At 41.9% G+C, this 15,894-nt stretch overlaps 1 protein-coding gene across 1 annotated transcript; it reads right to left on the bottom strand.

Annotated features, from left to right (window-relative positions):
• Nucleotides 1-1,948: 1,948 nt before the first annotated feature.
• cxcr4b (chemokine (C-X-C motif), receptor 4b) lies at nucleotides 1,949-3,819 on the bottom strand. The gene is made up of 2 exons (XM_012830310.2): nucleotides 3,710-3,819; nucleotides 1,949-3,410 (listed from the first exon to the last, which is right to left on the bottom strand). Exons 1-2 carry the CDS (start codon nucleotides 3,734-3,736, stop codon nucleotides 2,361-2,363), a joined length of 1,077 nt encoding a protein of 358 aa, XP_012685764.1. The 5' UTR covers nucleotides 3,737-3,819; the 3' UTR covers nucleotides 1,949-2,360.
• Between the last annotated feature and the right edge of the window lie 12,075 nt (nucleotides 3,820-15,894).

Here is a 15,894-nt window from a genome sequence, read left to right as displayed (position 1 = left end):
GCGAAGGAATGCAAAAGTATTGCGAGGGAACAGAGAGTAGCTAAAACATTTTTTATAATTCCTACCATAAAAAAATATATATATAATTCCAACGATGACCCATAGGGGCCTGAGGGATCTAAAACATTTGCTACTAAAAAGGTTTGGCAGGAGATAACAAGGAGTGTGAGTTCACAGCGATCTTAGGGCTGCTGATGTGTTTTACTTTTTACATTCGCCCACTTAGCTTGCATGTCTCATTGTCCGTGGTCAATGCTGACTTAACATTTTAAAACTGATTGACAACAACTAATTTTGACACTTTGATTATTATCTTATGAGTTATTATCTTATGATGGCGTATTAGGGCCTTTGTAGGTAAATAAAAGTGAGGTGTAATATTCAGAGAATAAAAAAAAAAATCTGAGATTAAAGTTGTAGATTTACAAGGAAAAACTTGAGAAAAAATGGTGTTTTTGTCAAAGAACCACATGGCTTCACTTTACTAAGCTGGATCAATCTCATCACATCAACCTCACACCACAGACACGGGTAAACAGGAAATGCCATATCTGCTTAATCTTTCTGCCATATCTCCATAAATGCTGCATGCCAGTGAGGAGGTTCAGCAGTATGGAACATGGCTGTCAGGCATGTAGGCCTAGGCTATACCCCGACCAATAAAAGACTCTTGGCTTTTACATTTTGTTGATGGGTTGTCATGAACATCCAAGACGAAAGTGATTGATTGGGCAGGCTATAGGCCTTGTCCGTTTCTTCCTTTCACAACATAGCTTACCTTAGCCTCGACCATAAAGAAATAGTTTCAAGGTGAATGTTAGCGCCGGCTGCTGTCATCAGACACGACGCAGGTTCAGTTGACTTTAAAGGGAATGTTTTATCGGTGGCTGATGCTGAATAGCAATGCTGGATGCCCGATGGCTGCTGTGTAGCTTCTCAGTTACATGAACTGTGTCATTTCCATCCCACTGGCGCAGCTTGTAATGTGTTATACGTCCATTATTCCATTTTTTTTCACCTACAGTGTCCCTAATATGCCATTTTAGAAATGATTTCATACAAGATTTTGATTTTTTTTTTTAAATGCGTTAAGTATAAGTTGAATATTGAAGCCTGCTGTATTTTTTACTTCAATTTGGGTGGGGGGCGGGGGCCCACTGAAATTATTTTGTCCCAGGCAGGCATCGTGCTCTTCAGTCCTGGTCTTGGCTCTATTTGGTAGAGGGGTTTTCAGACAGTACTTAAGAGGCAATGGGGCTAGACTCAGCTGAGCTAAGATAATGTGAATGGTAATACACACCTTTAGTGGTAATGAGAGAACCACTTCACAACATTTACAAATGAACCCCCTGGCTTTACTTGTCTCCTTTAAGTCTATTTGTCTGACTCTGTGAACTTCATCGGCTGAGAGAGGCACTTGACAACCTTTTACATTGTCATAACATGATAATAACACTTGTTAGGATACTGAACAAGATTACTCCCAGGACACAATTATCAACCAATCTTGTATTACTGCTAGCTAACTAAAACTGACTTTTCCATACTATTACCCACAAAGCCTGTGACCAGGTTTTGTATGTAGCCTACTTTGTGTTTCTCCACACGATAGCTTCCTTTTTTTTATCTTGCATTGCAATTGATTGTTAAATCAGAACTAACTTCTGCTACAATGCATAAAACACAGTGTGAATGTTATCATCCACTGTCTCAAGCAACAAGTAGCCTAAGTGGTTTATTGGGTGCTAACTATGTGTTTTTTGTTATTTAAATGAGCAGATGTTCTTGAATTTGCAGAGCCCTTGTATGGAAAGTCATTCCTTCAGTCGGGTCTAGGAGCTATTGTGTTTAGTACTTGACAGACCTCCTCTACCCCTAACACATCCCCTCCCCCCACCCTGATTCAGTGGGACGCTCATGGGCTACGGAAAAAAAACAAGAGCTGTTATATTTTAGGAACCATCAAAGTTTATTATGAACGTTAGCCTATATCAACAAGGCAATCAACAAAAACACTGCAACAAGAAACAACTAAAAAAAACAGTGTGAGCTACCACAAAAATAAATAACCTCTTTTCAAAGCAAATGTAAGTGCCTATAGATAATGGCAATCAAACTTTTTACAAAAATGTACAAGCAGAGAGTCTTTTACACTCTCTCTGGGTATAAGAAGGAACAGCGTTATAAATACACAGTATATACACAAGTAGTCATTTATCAGCAGATGCCACAACCTCAAGGTGTGTACAGATGTACTACTTTGGACTGACCATTACAAATGAAATCTTGCACAAAAAGTATCAAATGTGTACAAAATGAGGACTGGTTGCTTTTTAAAATAATGTCTATTGAATGGTCTATTAACTGGAAAGGACACTGGAAGATTCTGATTCTGTGGATACTGATGAAATGGGTCCCCTCTTCTTGGTGAGAAACTTCTGACTGGATCTGCTGTTGAGTGTGCTTCGGGCGGATTTCTTGAATTTCACCCCAAGGAAAGCATACAGAATGGGATTCAGACAACAGTGGAAGTAAGCCAGCACCTCTGATATGGGAATCCAAATCTGAAGGCCCTGCATCAGCGTACAGCTGTGGATGACATTCAGTTCTGAGAGAGTGTCCAACAAGATGCCAATACAGTACGGGAGCCAGCAGATGAAGAAGCAAATAATGAGGATGACTGTTGTTTTCAGAGCCCTCCTCTTCAACGTCTGTCCTTTGGGACCCTGAGAGAGTCTTGAGATTATGATGCAGTAGCAGGTGAAGATGACGAGCCCAGGCAGCACAAATCCCACCAGAATGTTCTGGAAACGGAACACAGCCATCCAAATCACGTTGCCCTCCTGTGGGTATATACGTTCGCAGACAATCCTGGAGCCCCTCTCCTGCGCTCTTGCAAACACCATGTCAGGCACAGTGAGCAGCGCAGCTGGCAGCCAAACTCCGAGGTAAATAATGCGCTCGGCGAGCAGTTTCCTAGTGGACAGGCTGTTGGTCGCTTTAACAACTGCCAGGTATCTGTCCAGGCTGATGAAAGCCAAAATCAGCACGCTGCTGTACAGGTTGACAGTGTAGATCATGTGCACAGCAACACAGAGGAATCTCCCGAAGTACCAACTGCTCGCCACATCAACTGCCCAGAAGGGCAACGAAAGCACAAACAACATATCAGCCACAGAGAGGTGAAGTCGGTATTTGTCGGTCATGTTGGACATCTTCTTCTGGTAGCCCATCACAATGATCACAAGCCCATTTCCGACGATGCCCAAAACAAAAATTATTCCGTACACGATTGGAAGGAAGATTTTCTTAAAATCATTGTTGTGCGCTGATTCACAGAGCTCCTCATAGTCCTCAACCCCTGATCCATCATCGGAGTTGTTGAAGTCGTCAAATTCAATCACATAGGGCTGCAAAGAAAATCACAATGTAAGTTGTTTGTCATTCAGTTAACGAACATTTTTAATCACTTTTTTACCCTGCAATGTAGTACATATGGAAGACTTGGTAAAAAGAAGATATTCATGGCCAACTGACTTTTGAAAGTTTGTAGACTTATAAACTTTTCAAAATATAGTTTGCTTCATTTGCTTTGCAGATTTATAACTAACGTTAAGCTACATTACACTTTATTATGAGTTTTTGTGTAGATAAGGTCACCTATTATTTTACGCTAAACAGATAAGCTGATGCAAACGATCACACTTACGTCCATGTATCCCTCCATCGAGTTCATTTTCTTGTCCCTGAGACGTGTTACTGACCACAGCGATTGTTTAAGAGAGCACAGGTTTAATTGCACGTTGTCTGTGCATCATGTTAAATAGTTCGCCATGAAGCTTTGCTGGCTCCTCCTCTTGCTTAGAACGCCCACTCCTGAATACTACTGTCAGTCGTGTACAGCCAGTGCCCTATAGGCAACTATGTTACAAATGTTGGCGCTCCAATCACTTATTTCGGCAGCATCGAATTTAAAACAGGTTAGAGCGAGACTTTAATGTCATCCTTGTAAGGTGACATTCAGCATGGTATGATAGCCAGTCCCTCCAATGTGTTGTAATCTTGCGTTTTCACAAATTCACGCAAATTCAAGGATTCTGTACTGGATATGACTCCAGACTGCTGTGTTTTCATACATGGGAGCCGTGAAGTGATATTCAGTAAATGGGAGCCATGCATGCTCATGTTGTGCTGATGCTCATCTGATCTGGTCGGGTCTGAGATTTCTTTGCACAGTCATTCTTGGTCCTGAAACATTCCTGAAGCACTGAAATACCTAGTCTTTCAGATCAAATAGAATTGCCCATTTTTAACTTCTTGTTTGCATGGGCTTTCACAGGTGTCACTTGATTCACACTTGGATACTTAAACAATTGGCTTGTGCAGTAATGTGATTAACATAAGTTTCTCAGTGTGTGTCCACTTTCTAACATGACCAGTAGTCTGGAACCCGCCAGAATACATCTCTCATTTTCAAATTTTAAACTGTGAAGAGCCAATCAGCGAAGGTTAGAAGTTTAGGTGGTGGCAAAGAGGAAGTGCTGTCTTTTGAAACCTACCAGGAGTAACGACAGCGGAGAAAGTCAGCAAAGATGCATAACTAGACCTGTATTATCAGAAGTTGTATGAGTGTGTGATGTATGATGTTGAGTCAAGACATTGAAACTAAGCAGCAAGTCTCTCAAGCCTTTCCTGAAGGAAGAGATGTTACAGTTTGCTTCCATTTACTGACTTACTGTTTAATATGATCTCTGTTTTCACTATGTGTAATGTGAAGTGAGCAAGTTACCTTCTTAATCATTTTAATCAGTGGTCCGTACACAACACTAAACACAAACAAATACCTACCAGACCCCAATGAACACTATGAAAATGAATGCTCTGGAGAATCACCGACAACCTGAGACACTTTTTCTCGAACCTTTTGCAAAGGACTCTGGCTTACTATTCAAACTACAAAATATGTTGCTATCAAAAATGGATTGGCTTTTGAGGCTTTTAAGTGCTCTTGGCTTAAATATGACCAGTGTGACAGGCCTATACTTCTGCTAGAATTGCCATTTCCCAGGCCAGTGCCTATGGCTTACTCCCCTAGAATACCTAAATACATTAAGATGTAGCCTACTGTGAATGCTCTTAATGTAATAAAAAAAATCATACCCAGGACATATTATTTCTCTGTGTGGTGTGAAAGCTGGACTTGTATTACCCAAACTAAACTATAACTGCATGCTATTGTATGGTGGCACATGACCCTTGTGTTGACTGTTATTATGAATACTTTCTCAAAATTTAGTTTGCAGTCATGGGAAATAACTTAGATTCCGCATACAATCTAATAAGACCCTTATGTTATGCACTATTAGACAGGAATACTGAGGAATGTTTCATTCCATGTGATAGCATAGCATATTAACGAACCTGTTCCCCTCCAAACAAAATGACTGCATTGAACACCAACGTTGTTCTTTTGACTCCATGCCAACCGATTTTAAACTCAATACCTTAATTTTCGACCCAAGCTCAGACCAATGGGTCAACTCGTTAGAGTCCTTGTTGGAGTGTTGTCTGATGACAACAAGTCTATAAAGCCTTTGCATTTGGGTTAAAAAAATGTAAGGAAGGATGGGACAATCCATCTACACATGTTTAAAATATGCAACAAAATAAGGCTTCGGTGTTTCTTCTGCTTTGGTGTGTTGTCACAATCTCTGCCTTTCATTTCTTCTCCCTTCATTCTTAAAGGGCCAACAAAGGACATTAATCCGTTTATTCCACCGATTATCATAGATTAGCTCTCGAAGAACTGTTCAGGGGATTTCTCTCACCTATATTGTTTTCATGTTGACCTGGATGTCTTGTTAAGGCCCTCCATTCATACAGATGCCACTTTAGGGGTGAGATGCATTATCTCTCTGTCTGTCGCCTTGACTGATTTTGACTTGGGTGTTTAGTGTCTTTGTTTTCCTCAAACGAATCACTAATTATGGCGTCCAAACACACATACACCCACCAAATGGGGTTTGTTTCTTTTCTTGTGTGTGTTTTTTAATGCGTTTTCAGCTGCCAGAATCTTTTTGCAATGAAAAAGTAGACCAACCAGAAGATGACATGAGTGGCATTTGAAGTCAGCGCCACAAAAGACATGTGCACCACTTAGACCACAAATCAAATGTGTCAAGAGCCGTAAGGCACCTCTCAAGTCAAGTATGGGTATTAGAGCGAGCTGGAAAAGAATCCATCTAAAAGGAGAGTGTCCCCCTCCCCCCACCAACATATGCACAGACTCTCTTACCTTCATGGAGTCAAGATGGTACGTTTTCAAGTCAGAACTCATTCGAAGCCTTGAAGGAGACCATATAAAAACAGTCTCATAATGCAATGACAAAAATGCCCAGGTGGGTTTATGTAAAAATATGGGCATTGTGGAGCTTAATGTGAGCCAGAGGCAGAGGCCTCCCTCTCTGTTGCTTGAAAATGTAGTTTGTAGCTTAAAGGTAGTGTTATTCTATCCAGACTTTGCATAATCGGTTGACTACTCGACAACAAAAGAGGGCTTTATGTGAACATAACATGAGAGGGATGTAGTGTGATATTATCCCTTTCTCAGATATTCTTCTGCCATTCTTTTTTGACAGGTTTGCTGCGTTTTGATAAGTGTGTACCTGGAAGGTGAAATGATAACCTTGAAAAACTTTACTGTATGCATTTGATTTTGCAGCCTGCACCATAGTTAACAGGAAATGGGCAAAAAATGAATTTAGCATTTGTGGGCAAAATTAAATATAGTTTTATTATTCTACTTTCCTTTTCAGTTCCTAACAATCAACGACTGAGAGGCACTTACAGTTGACTCCTTTTAGACATTCCCGAAGGCAACTTGTTAAAACACATAGGCACTCCTAATATTTGTTTTGGAATGTACTAATCTTTATTGCAGAGGCCTCAAATGATGCTATCTTGGCCCCGATGCGTTAATGGTTTCTTCAGTTTTGGGTGAGGGCTGGCTGTTTCTCTGTTTGTGTTGGCCCTTCTAACTGCTCCACCAAGGCCCTCATCATAACGCCTACAATCATTTTTGTAGTTTTAATAGGAATATCTATAGGAGGAAGGTATCTATAAATATGTCCAGCACTGTTTTTGGATATGTTAATTCCACTAAAAGAAAATGCAGAAAGCATATTTAGATGCAAGAATGTGAGAGTAAACAGTTTGCATGTATGATTGGAGCAATAGAGCTCTTTAAGGACAAGGTCTGCCTTATCTTTGGAGGCAGCTTTCTGCACTTCCTACTTGAATGTGGGGAGACCCTTATGGCCTTGCAAATGGTCTTCCTCTGCCCACATTAGTCACGGAATTTCAGGAGTCACTGTGGTGCTCATACTGTAGTCCAGCCACAGGTTTTTTGTTGTAGGTCTAGAGTACACTCCCCAAGGCTGGGGGAAGACGTGGGGGATTTCAACAGTGTAATTTAGTGCGGTTACTTTGTACCGGATCACCAGACTTCCATGGACAGTCCCCTCAACGCTGACGCAGAACAAGTGCTGCTCACTTTCGGCTGGGGAGCTGCTCAGAGTCACAGTTCATGCACTATGGCCAGTGAAGTGTGTTCTATGATTGAATTTGTGTTCAAGCAATGGCAGCCTCACAAAATGCATGTTACCACGTGCAATGTGTTAACTAGGTTTCTTGTATGGCGTGGGGTGCACTGTACAGTAGGCGAACTTAAACTGTGAAAGTTGTTGTTATGTAACACTTCGTGTGGAAATAAACAAACTTGGCCCTGCCCTCATATGTTCTCTGTGTGGTGGCATGACATACAACATAGACCACAGGAAGACCACAGTGGTTTGAGTTAGAATAGTCGTGCCCTGTTGACACACATTCTGAACCTGCTTGTCCTAGCATGACTTTAGACTCATGCACTGTAACAGTGCACAGGAGAGAGGAGAGCCAATAGGAATTGTGACATTTCCCTTCAGTTAGTGCAATTTATTCTTGCTGGCTTAGTGCCCACAAATGTAGAAAGTGTGATATTATGCCCTACAAGGAAGGGTTTTGTGCCTCCCTGTGATAAATGCAACATGGTTCCCTTTCCTTTTCCTAACGTCTAAATTGTGGTTTGCCGTGCAACAGCAGAGTCAGTCACTGCCGCCAGTTTTATTATGAAGAGCTGCAGATGGAAGAGCTGATAGTAAATTTGAGCTATATTTGACAGATTTTTCTGAAACTTGGTAGCCAATTCATACTTTGTGTGTCAGTGTTTTCAACAGCTAAACCAGCAATAAACAAATTAAAATACAATACTATCTATTCTAGTTCTACTTTCTATTATAGACCACAATTGAGATAAATCCATAGTCTTAAATGTCCAAAACCCTTCTGTTTGATTTGACCCACACATGCTTCACCATTCAGCGGACACAGTGAGGGAACAGTCTCTGCTCCCTCAGTAGCACCCATTGTTTTGCGGGCAGCAGGAGGCAGAAGACAGGAGTTTTCAGTGACAGAAGGCACTGAAAGGGATAGCTGCTCACTCCCTTTCAACTTCTCTCTGCGGCCCTAAACCTCCCATATGTCCAGAGTAGCTTTCATGGGAGAAGTTAGGCCCCCTACAATGCTATGGCAGACAGGCCCTGCCTCAGTATGTTTAGATAAGCCAGACAATGGTCCAGATGACATCAGATAAGGTTTATGGGTGGGTGAGGCAAATAGTGATAGGCTCGCTTTTCATATAGATTTACTCTGGTCATATTATCAACGGTGGAGCATGGAGTCAAAGAGAAAAAAAACAATGACGACTGCAAACTGTAAAACTGGAGAATTAACCCAATGTTTGTCTCCGAGAAAAAGCTTAGGTACAAAGCAGCACACATGCTTTCATGTGGTTGTCTATTTCGATGTGTGGTTTCAAATGAACAGAATAACATCTGGGGGTGTTAATTTGTATATATTTCAACACAGATTATGTGCCTTAGTCCCTGACGTGTCTGGGATCAAAGGACAGCATAACTAGAGAAATGCGTGTAAATTCAGCAAAGACATGATACCCTAGGAGGGTAAATACTGGCGACAAGGCAAACCTTAGACAGAAGCAAAGTGTCAAGGGATGGATATCAGCCCTGCCAGAGGGATACTCTTTAGTACTGATCTGGTTCCTTGAAGTCTGAAAGACTACACCAGAGCTTGTGTTGCCTGAAGCTGAAGCACAACAAATAGACATTTTTGTAGAGCTTCGCCCAGAGAGGCTCTGGCATGAACAGGCACCTGTTAACATGATTTGTTTTTGTTCTTCTATTTCACAAGCTGTGGGATATAATTACGGCCCTGGAGTGGAACTCTAGACTAACTGTTTTTAAGGCCATCTACACTCATCTACTTTACAAATCAGCAACATCCACTGTATAAAACTTGTGAAGGTAAATTAGGGGCAGACTCATTTGTAATGCCAAATTAAGAGGGGTGCGTTTGTTTAACCATAGAAAATGATATGGACACAAAAATAAATTGAGTTGATGAAAAGATATTGCCAAACGACATTTTTGCAAATCAAGTATAAACAACCAGCATCCCTACTTCAGTATCACTTCGATATATATAATACATTTTGTCTACAAGTTTTCCTCTAAACTGAAATATGTGCCACTCTCTGACTGTGCTGAGGCTGCTCAAATGTTTGTCAAACAGTGAAACTAAAAAGAGCCCAGAAGGAGATTCTCATGGGAGTAGAAGGCAGCAGGTTTTCTTAGGTTGGTAAACAGAAGTTTCCCTTTCTCCCCGTGCTAGAGTTTCCTCTGCTGGGCTTTTTGTCACCAGACTGAAGGGATCTCACCCTAAGCCTGGGGCTCATTGTATTCCGATGGGTTTGGGTTTGTTTTCCCAGAGTTTCAAGGCACAATTGAATGCATTCCCTGCACTAAGACATGTAAGACTTAAGATTTCTCTGCTGATACGAACTGTTTCTTTTTCTGGTTTGCTTTTCTGAAACTGGAGGATCAGTTCTGAGTAAACATAAAGGCCTTGATTTGAATAATACAATCAAGTTTGCCACATCGTGACCGATGTTTCATTGGCATGTCAATCATCTTAAACCGTTGAGTATTTAAAGCAGGAAACGGACAATGATGTTCCACCACTGAGTACACACCTTTTTATGAAGAGCAAACATTTCACACACCCTATGTTTACCCTGAATGAAACGGAATACAGAGCAAACACACTTATGCCTTCCATATGTTCATGTTCTCAGGATACTGGACAGCAATAGGTTCCCATTGAAATAAGGACTAAATTCCAAGAAGAAATGTCTTACAATGACAATAGAATAGCCTACATTGCCCTACACTTCTAAGGGAATGCAATTTTTTTAACATTTACATAAGCGTTGGAAAATCACTAGAAGTTGGCCATCACTGATGGCATGAGCAACGTGGGCCAACTCAGGCTATTGCTGTGTTAAAGACCCTTCCAACGACCCCTGAGAGAATATCAGATGCATTTGGTGTTCTCTGTAGTCACAGCCAGTTGATGGGGGTAGCCACTTTACATTAGCTCACTGAATAGAGCTTCAGTGCTAATGCAAATTAGGTCATGCTAATGCAGATATTTGCACAAGATGCCCGAGTACGATATACAAGTAGGACTAGCCTGTTATTATTTTTCGACCATATGTTTTGTGCACATAATCCATTATGACAACAAGTTGTGATTTTCACCACTGCAGGTTGGCTAGAGCGGTGATCCCTGCCAAGAAAAGTTGTACGGCAGTCATTAGGAGACGAGAGACTCCAAGTAATAAAGGTAAGACTTCGCTTGTCTAAAAAGATGTGCAAGTTGTGAAGTCTGACCCAACTATTACGTCAAGCTCATGATGAAGCCAGAATGTTATGAAATGGCAGATCTCACAATTGCTACCCTTTCATTATAAATTGTGAAACTAGCATTTGTCAACAGGCCTAGGCAGACTGAACAGGTTATGTTCTTGTTCTCCCGTTTTGGCCAGTGCTGAAGAAAGGGTGCTTTGTTACCTCAAAAAAGCTAGAGGGCGGTTTTCTTATCTGGAGAATACCCTCCAGTCTACCTGAAGACATACCATTGGGAGTATACCATTCAGTCAAGGTACCTGAGAAAAGTTCTTGGCCTCCTACACACCCTAGTACTAGTCATCTATGTGCTGGGGCCTAGTTGTTATTACAGAGAAGCTCAGACAGTTGCCCGAGGCACCAGTGCTATCGGAGGCCATTATCAACACTCTGAGCAGACGCTGAGGGTCATCCACAACATCAGCCTGTTGGTGGAAGTAGTCCACTTGTCTGGGTCTCATACTGTGATGGCAATCACACACTTTATTACACCTTTAGTATCTGATCAAAGCTCAAGTATGTAAACAAGAGCACTGTGTGTTGCACTTCACATGATTTGTGGCGGGTTGGAAAGAAAAACTACACGTGGAGATCACTGATGAATAACTGTGTCCAGCTTTCCTTTTTTTCCCCTTTTTCTCCCTGAGCAAGACATAGGATGTAGTGCTCTTGAGGACACAGTTATCTCAGAAGAGACTTCTCAGAGAGAGAGAGAGAGAGAGAGAGAGAGAGAGAGAGAGAGAGAGCACACAGTTACAGGCTTTCGCTCTCACTAGAAATGAGATCAATGTCTGATCAATCATGGCCCCTGTGCCTGGAGGGCCCGCCGGGGATCAGAGTGCCATTTTCAGGGTGCCCACCAGCCGCTCATATCTGGGCCTGAGACTGGTGTCTCTCCAAAGTGAACTAATTAAATTAGGAAGGGCAGGTCCCAAGGGCAGTTTCCATCTGGTTTCATATGTAACTGACAAGATGGCGCGACTTGAAGATACATCAGCAGATGCAGTGGCGGCTCGGAGAGGAAACGCAGCTCCTTGGGGATGCGAGCACAAGGCAGTCTTTTGCGCTCAATTTACTCTCTATTGTTTCAGTATCAGATGGCATGTGTCTTCTCCAGTGCCGTTTTCCTACCAAGATGAAACATTCAGAACACATTTTCATTTTTTACTTTTACTGCTATACAGCAAGCCCTTAGGTTCTTAAACAAATGTCTTTATTCATCTCAATTTACTCAGAAAATCCCAGCCTGGCTCATACCAGACTAAAGAAATCCTGCAAGATCCATTCATATTAAGGGGCTGTTCATTTGGAAACAGACTGTCTTTTTGTCAAGATTTTTCCTGAAACTGTTAATTAGCATTAATTATATTATTATGCATCATCCAAGTGTAAAATGTTTTCAGTGGTAAATAGTGGTTTATTTAATGGTTGGTTGGCTGGTTGAAAGAGAGAAATATGTGGTTTCACCCCTTGAAAATGAATCAATGCATGAAACTACTTACATTTACAAAACAAGGATGTTTTAAGGAGTAAAACTAAGGGGTTCTTATTCATAGCATGGTGACCAATCAGTCCAATAAAACACACCTCACTTTGCTGAAACGTGATGGATAAGGATTATTTAAAAAAGAAGTCTAACTACAAAACAGGTGTCAGATCTATGCCAAAGTTCATCAAACCGATGGGCCAAACACCACACCCAGGTTGGTGATTATTCACTCTGAGTCATTCCTCGTTTCTATGAAGCCTAACACTGACAAAAAGACCAACTCAGCCATAATTCAGACCTTTTGTTTCTATGACACCTGTCTCCAATTACTAAGCCTTTTCTCAAAATTACTTAGTAATATTGTCTGGCTATTGGTGGACATCTCCTCCCTTGGGACGAATTAATAAAAATGTGATAACCATCCTTTAAAGTAAAATACTTCAACATTTCTGCTTTTTTAAACTAAAAAAATTGTGTAAATGGGCATTTAAAGAGAGAAAATTAAACATCCTGCCTTTTCATTGTGTGTCAATGTAATCTCAACCATTTGTTTTGAAACCCTGTTTTAGGTTCTAAAGCGATGCAAAGCACGTATAAAACAACTAACTTAGATTGCTACATGTGCATCCAGGCATTGAACAAGCCTAGAACACAGACAGCCTCTAAGGAGAGAGGGGAAAAACAGAACAGGATAATCTTTTTAGGCATACGCGTCACTTCATCCTCATCGTCTGGATTTCGCCCGTAAAACTTTGGCTTGGAACAAACACATTGAAGCACAAAACAACAGCCACGTCGAGTGATGAGTGCAGACACGTCGCTCCTCACTTCTACTTTTACGTAACATCTGCTAGTCTACACCTGTCAGACCAGCAGTGGGGCTCGCAGTGGGGAAAGGCTGAACCCTGCCTGAACCTGGAGTGTGTGTTTCTATGTTGTTGATTTCTGTTTCGGCCATATTGCCTCGTGACCTGCAATGCCACCACCTGACTCACCACCACCACCACCACCACTGCTTGATTGACAGGTTACAGCTTTGACGAATGGATCAGATGCTGGGAGATAAGGGGAGTAGCGCTTTCTCACCAGCCGATGACTCACTATCACGCGAACATGTACCCTGTGCGTAGTGTTTCCTCATTTAGGGCTGCACTTGCGTGAGAGTGAGTGCTAAAAACCAGAAGTGGGTAGCTTGTTTATCTCAACGTTTAGAACATGCTGTCATCACACTAGGCTGTCCTTCCTCTGCTTAAGTTTCACTCCGTGCGTAGGCATTCGCACCTCTGTTTTTTTGTTTTGTTGTTGTTGTTGTTGTTGTTGTTGTTTTGAATCTAGAACCACGTTGTGCTTAGGATTTGCTGGGCCTCAGTTATGAAAAGCTATGAAAAGCTTATGAAAAGCTTACGCATAGTCAGAAAAAAAAACACACTCTCATGGCCTGCATGATGGGTGGATTCACCCCTGTGTAATTGTGTGCTTTCTCCAAACCACAAGACCACTCATCAGCCTCATGTATTGATCAGGTTAAGCCCCAGGTCTGCACCAGAGAGAGACAGTGGATAAATATTTAACGCCAGCCTGTACTCCTCGTTATTGCATTCCTCTGATTGCCTTTATGTCCTCTTCCAGAGGCAGATGGCCTGTTGTCCCTGAGGTGGCATGGGTGGGGAGGGAAGGGTCGTGGGGGGAGGGGAGAGGAAGTGCGGGCAGGTGGGAGGTGAAGTGTGCCTTAGCTGGAGAGAATGGCCGCTACTCAACCCCCTCCCCGCACAATGAGAAGTGGCAGGGAGGCAGTAAGTCTACGTGACGGCTGTATCAGCAGGCGAGAGGAGCCCAATTGGGGGGCCACTTTTGTGGTGGGACACAACGCAGGCCGGCACATCTGGAGCGCGACCGCAGCAGGCTCAGGCCTCACAGTCAGCCTGCTGGGAAGTTCTGCTCCATTAGCTGCTCACCAGGTCGAAATGGGAAGGGGACAGCTAACAGGCTTTATAGTGAGGAAAGGTTACCGCTGCCACCCTTGTGCACAATGGGAATACTGTACCATTTAAGAAATTTCATTCTTTATGGTGCGTATAACCTCTGCAGTGCATAAAGAACATGGTGTAATTGGAATAACACACAGTAACATGGTTGCTTAAGGAATATCTCATATTATGATCATCGCATCATGTCAGAAAAGCAGTCGTTTTAGAGATAATGTTTTGTTTTACTTTCTTTTTTCCGTCTCAATATATTTCCACACAGGAAATTGTCACCATTTCTTAAAATAACATGAATCTCCCCTTCAAAGCTGTCCAGGGTGCCATGGATCTCTGGTGAAAACTATTACACCAAAAGGATTCAATCTAAAGACCAGAAATGATGAAGAACCTGCACATCTGCAGTAATTATAGCCAGGTTCATGAACAGACCTTATTTCACTGCCAGATTTCTTTTGCGGTAATTCACAGTAATTCACTTGGTTGCTCCAAACATCATAAAACTAAACAGTAATCATTTTTAAATGGCGTCTACACCCAGCACAGCTGAGGCTCTTGTGAAATTCCAGTGAATAAGTGAATGCAGTGCTTAGTGAAAGGAAAGATCTGTGTCTCTGAAAACAGTCTCAGAGAAAATATCAGTCTCTTTTTTTCATCGTATCTGTTTAAGCTTCATCGGTTGTTACTAACAAGATGACCAACCACTGACTCGCTTTGCACACAATACAGGTTATTTTAGGGCTAAATAATGTTGCTGAATGAGGGGGGCGGTGAATTCAGCAGTTTAACGACAGGGCACAGCAGGGATCATAAGTCAGGGCACTTAAGCCATTAATCTTTTTTTTCTTGCCTCTCTTTGTCACTTCGTAATGTTGCTGATTGGTTAACTAAGACAGATCGGGGCTGCTCAGCTTGTTTTGACATCAGAGATGAAATTAGTCTTTTTCTTCTTTTTTTCACTTTTTTGAGCTTGGTTGCCCTTCATTGCCTCCAGTCCCATCCAGAGACAAAGCAACACAAACATTCTGGGAAAAAACAATGTGTGATAGCAGCTGTTAAACAAACTAACAGATGTCAGTGTGCGCTTTTGTTTGTGCCGCTGACTTGTATGCATCACAGTTATTTGGATTTGGAATCATCATCTGAGTGTTCCACTGTTCATTCCTGTCTGTGTCTGTGTCTGTGTCTGTGTCTGTGTCTGTGTCTGTGTCTGTGTCTGTGTCTGTGTGTCTCTGTGTCTGTGTCTGTGTCTGTGTCTGTGTCTGTGTGTGTGTGTGTGTGTGTGTGTGTGTGTGTGTGTGTGTGTGTGTCTGTGTCTCTGTGTGTGTGTGTGTGTGTGTATGCATGACTGTGGGTGTGGATACCAGTCAAATGATACTCCAGTTCTTCAGACAATACATCTATTGTGGCTTTTACATGGCTCCACTTTCAAATCCAAAGTGCAATTACATAAATTTAAAATGCTTCTAGCTCTCTAAGCCTTTTAAAGTAAAAAATGCACTGCTTGCATCGAAGGACCTTTACAAATCCATTCAATATGAAGAGCAGTCACCAGATGGCA

Source organism: Clupea harengus, chromosome 2 (assembly GCF_900700415.2).
Source record: "Clupea harengus chromosome 2, Ch_v2.0.2, whole genome shotgun sequence".
Lineage (NCBI taxonomy): Eukaryota > Metazoa > Chordata > Actinopteri > Clupeiformes > Clupeidae > Clupea > Clupea harengus.
Note: the sequence above shows the minus strand (reverse complement) of the source record. Positions and strands in the feature narration are given on the sequence as shown.

Coding starts and splice junctions, on each gene's coding strand:
- cxcr4b (XM_012830310.2), bottom strand. CDS start 3,736: ATGAACTCGATGGAGGGATACATGGAC. Junction 3,411..3,709: donor CGATGGAGGGATACATGGAC/GTAAGTGTGATC, acceptor TTTTCTTTGCAG/CCCTATGTGATTGAATTTGA.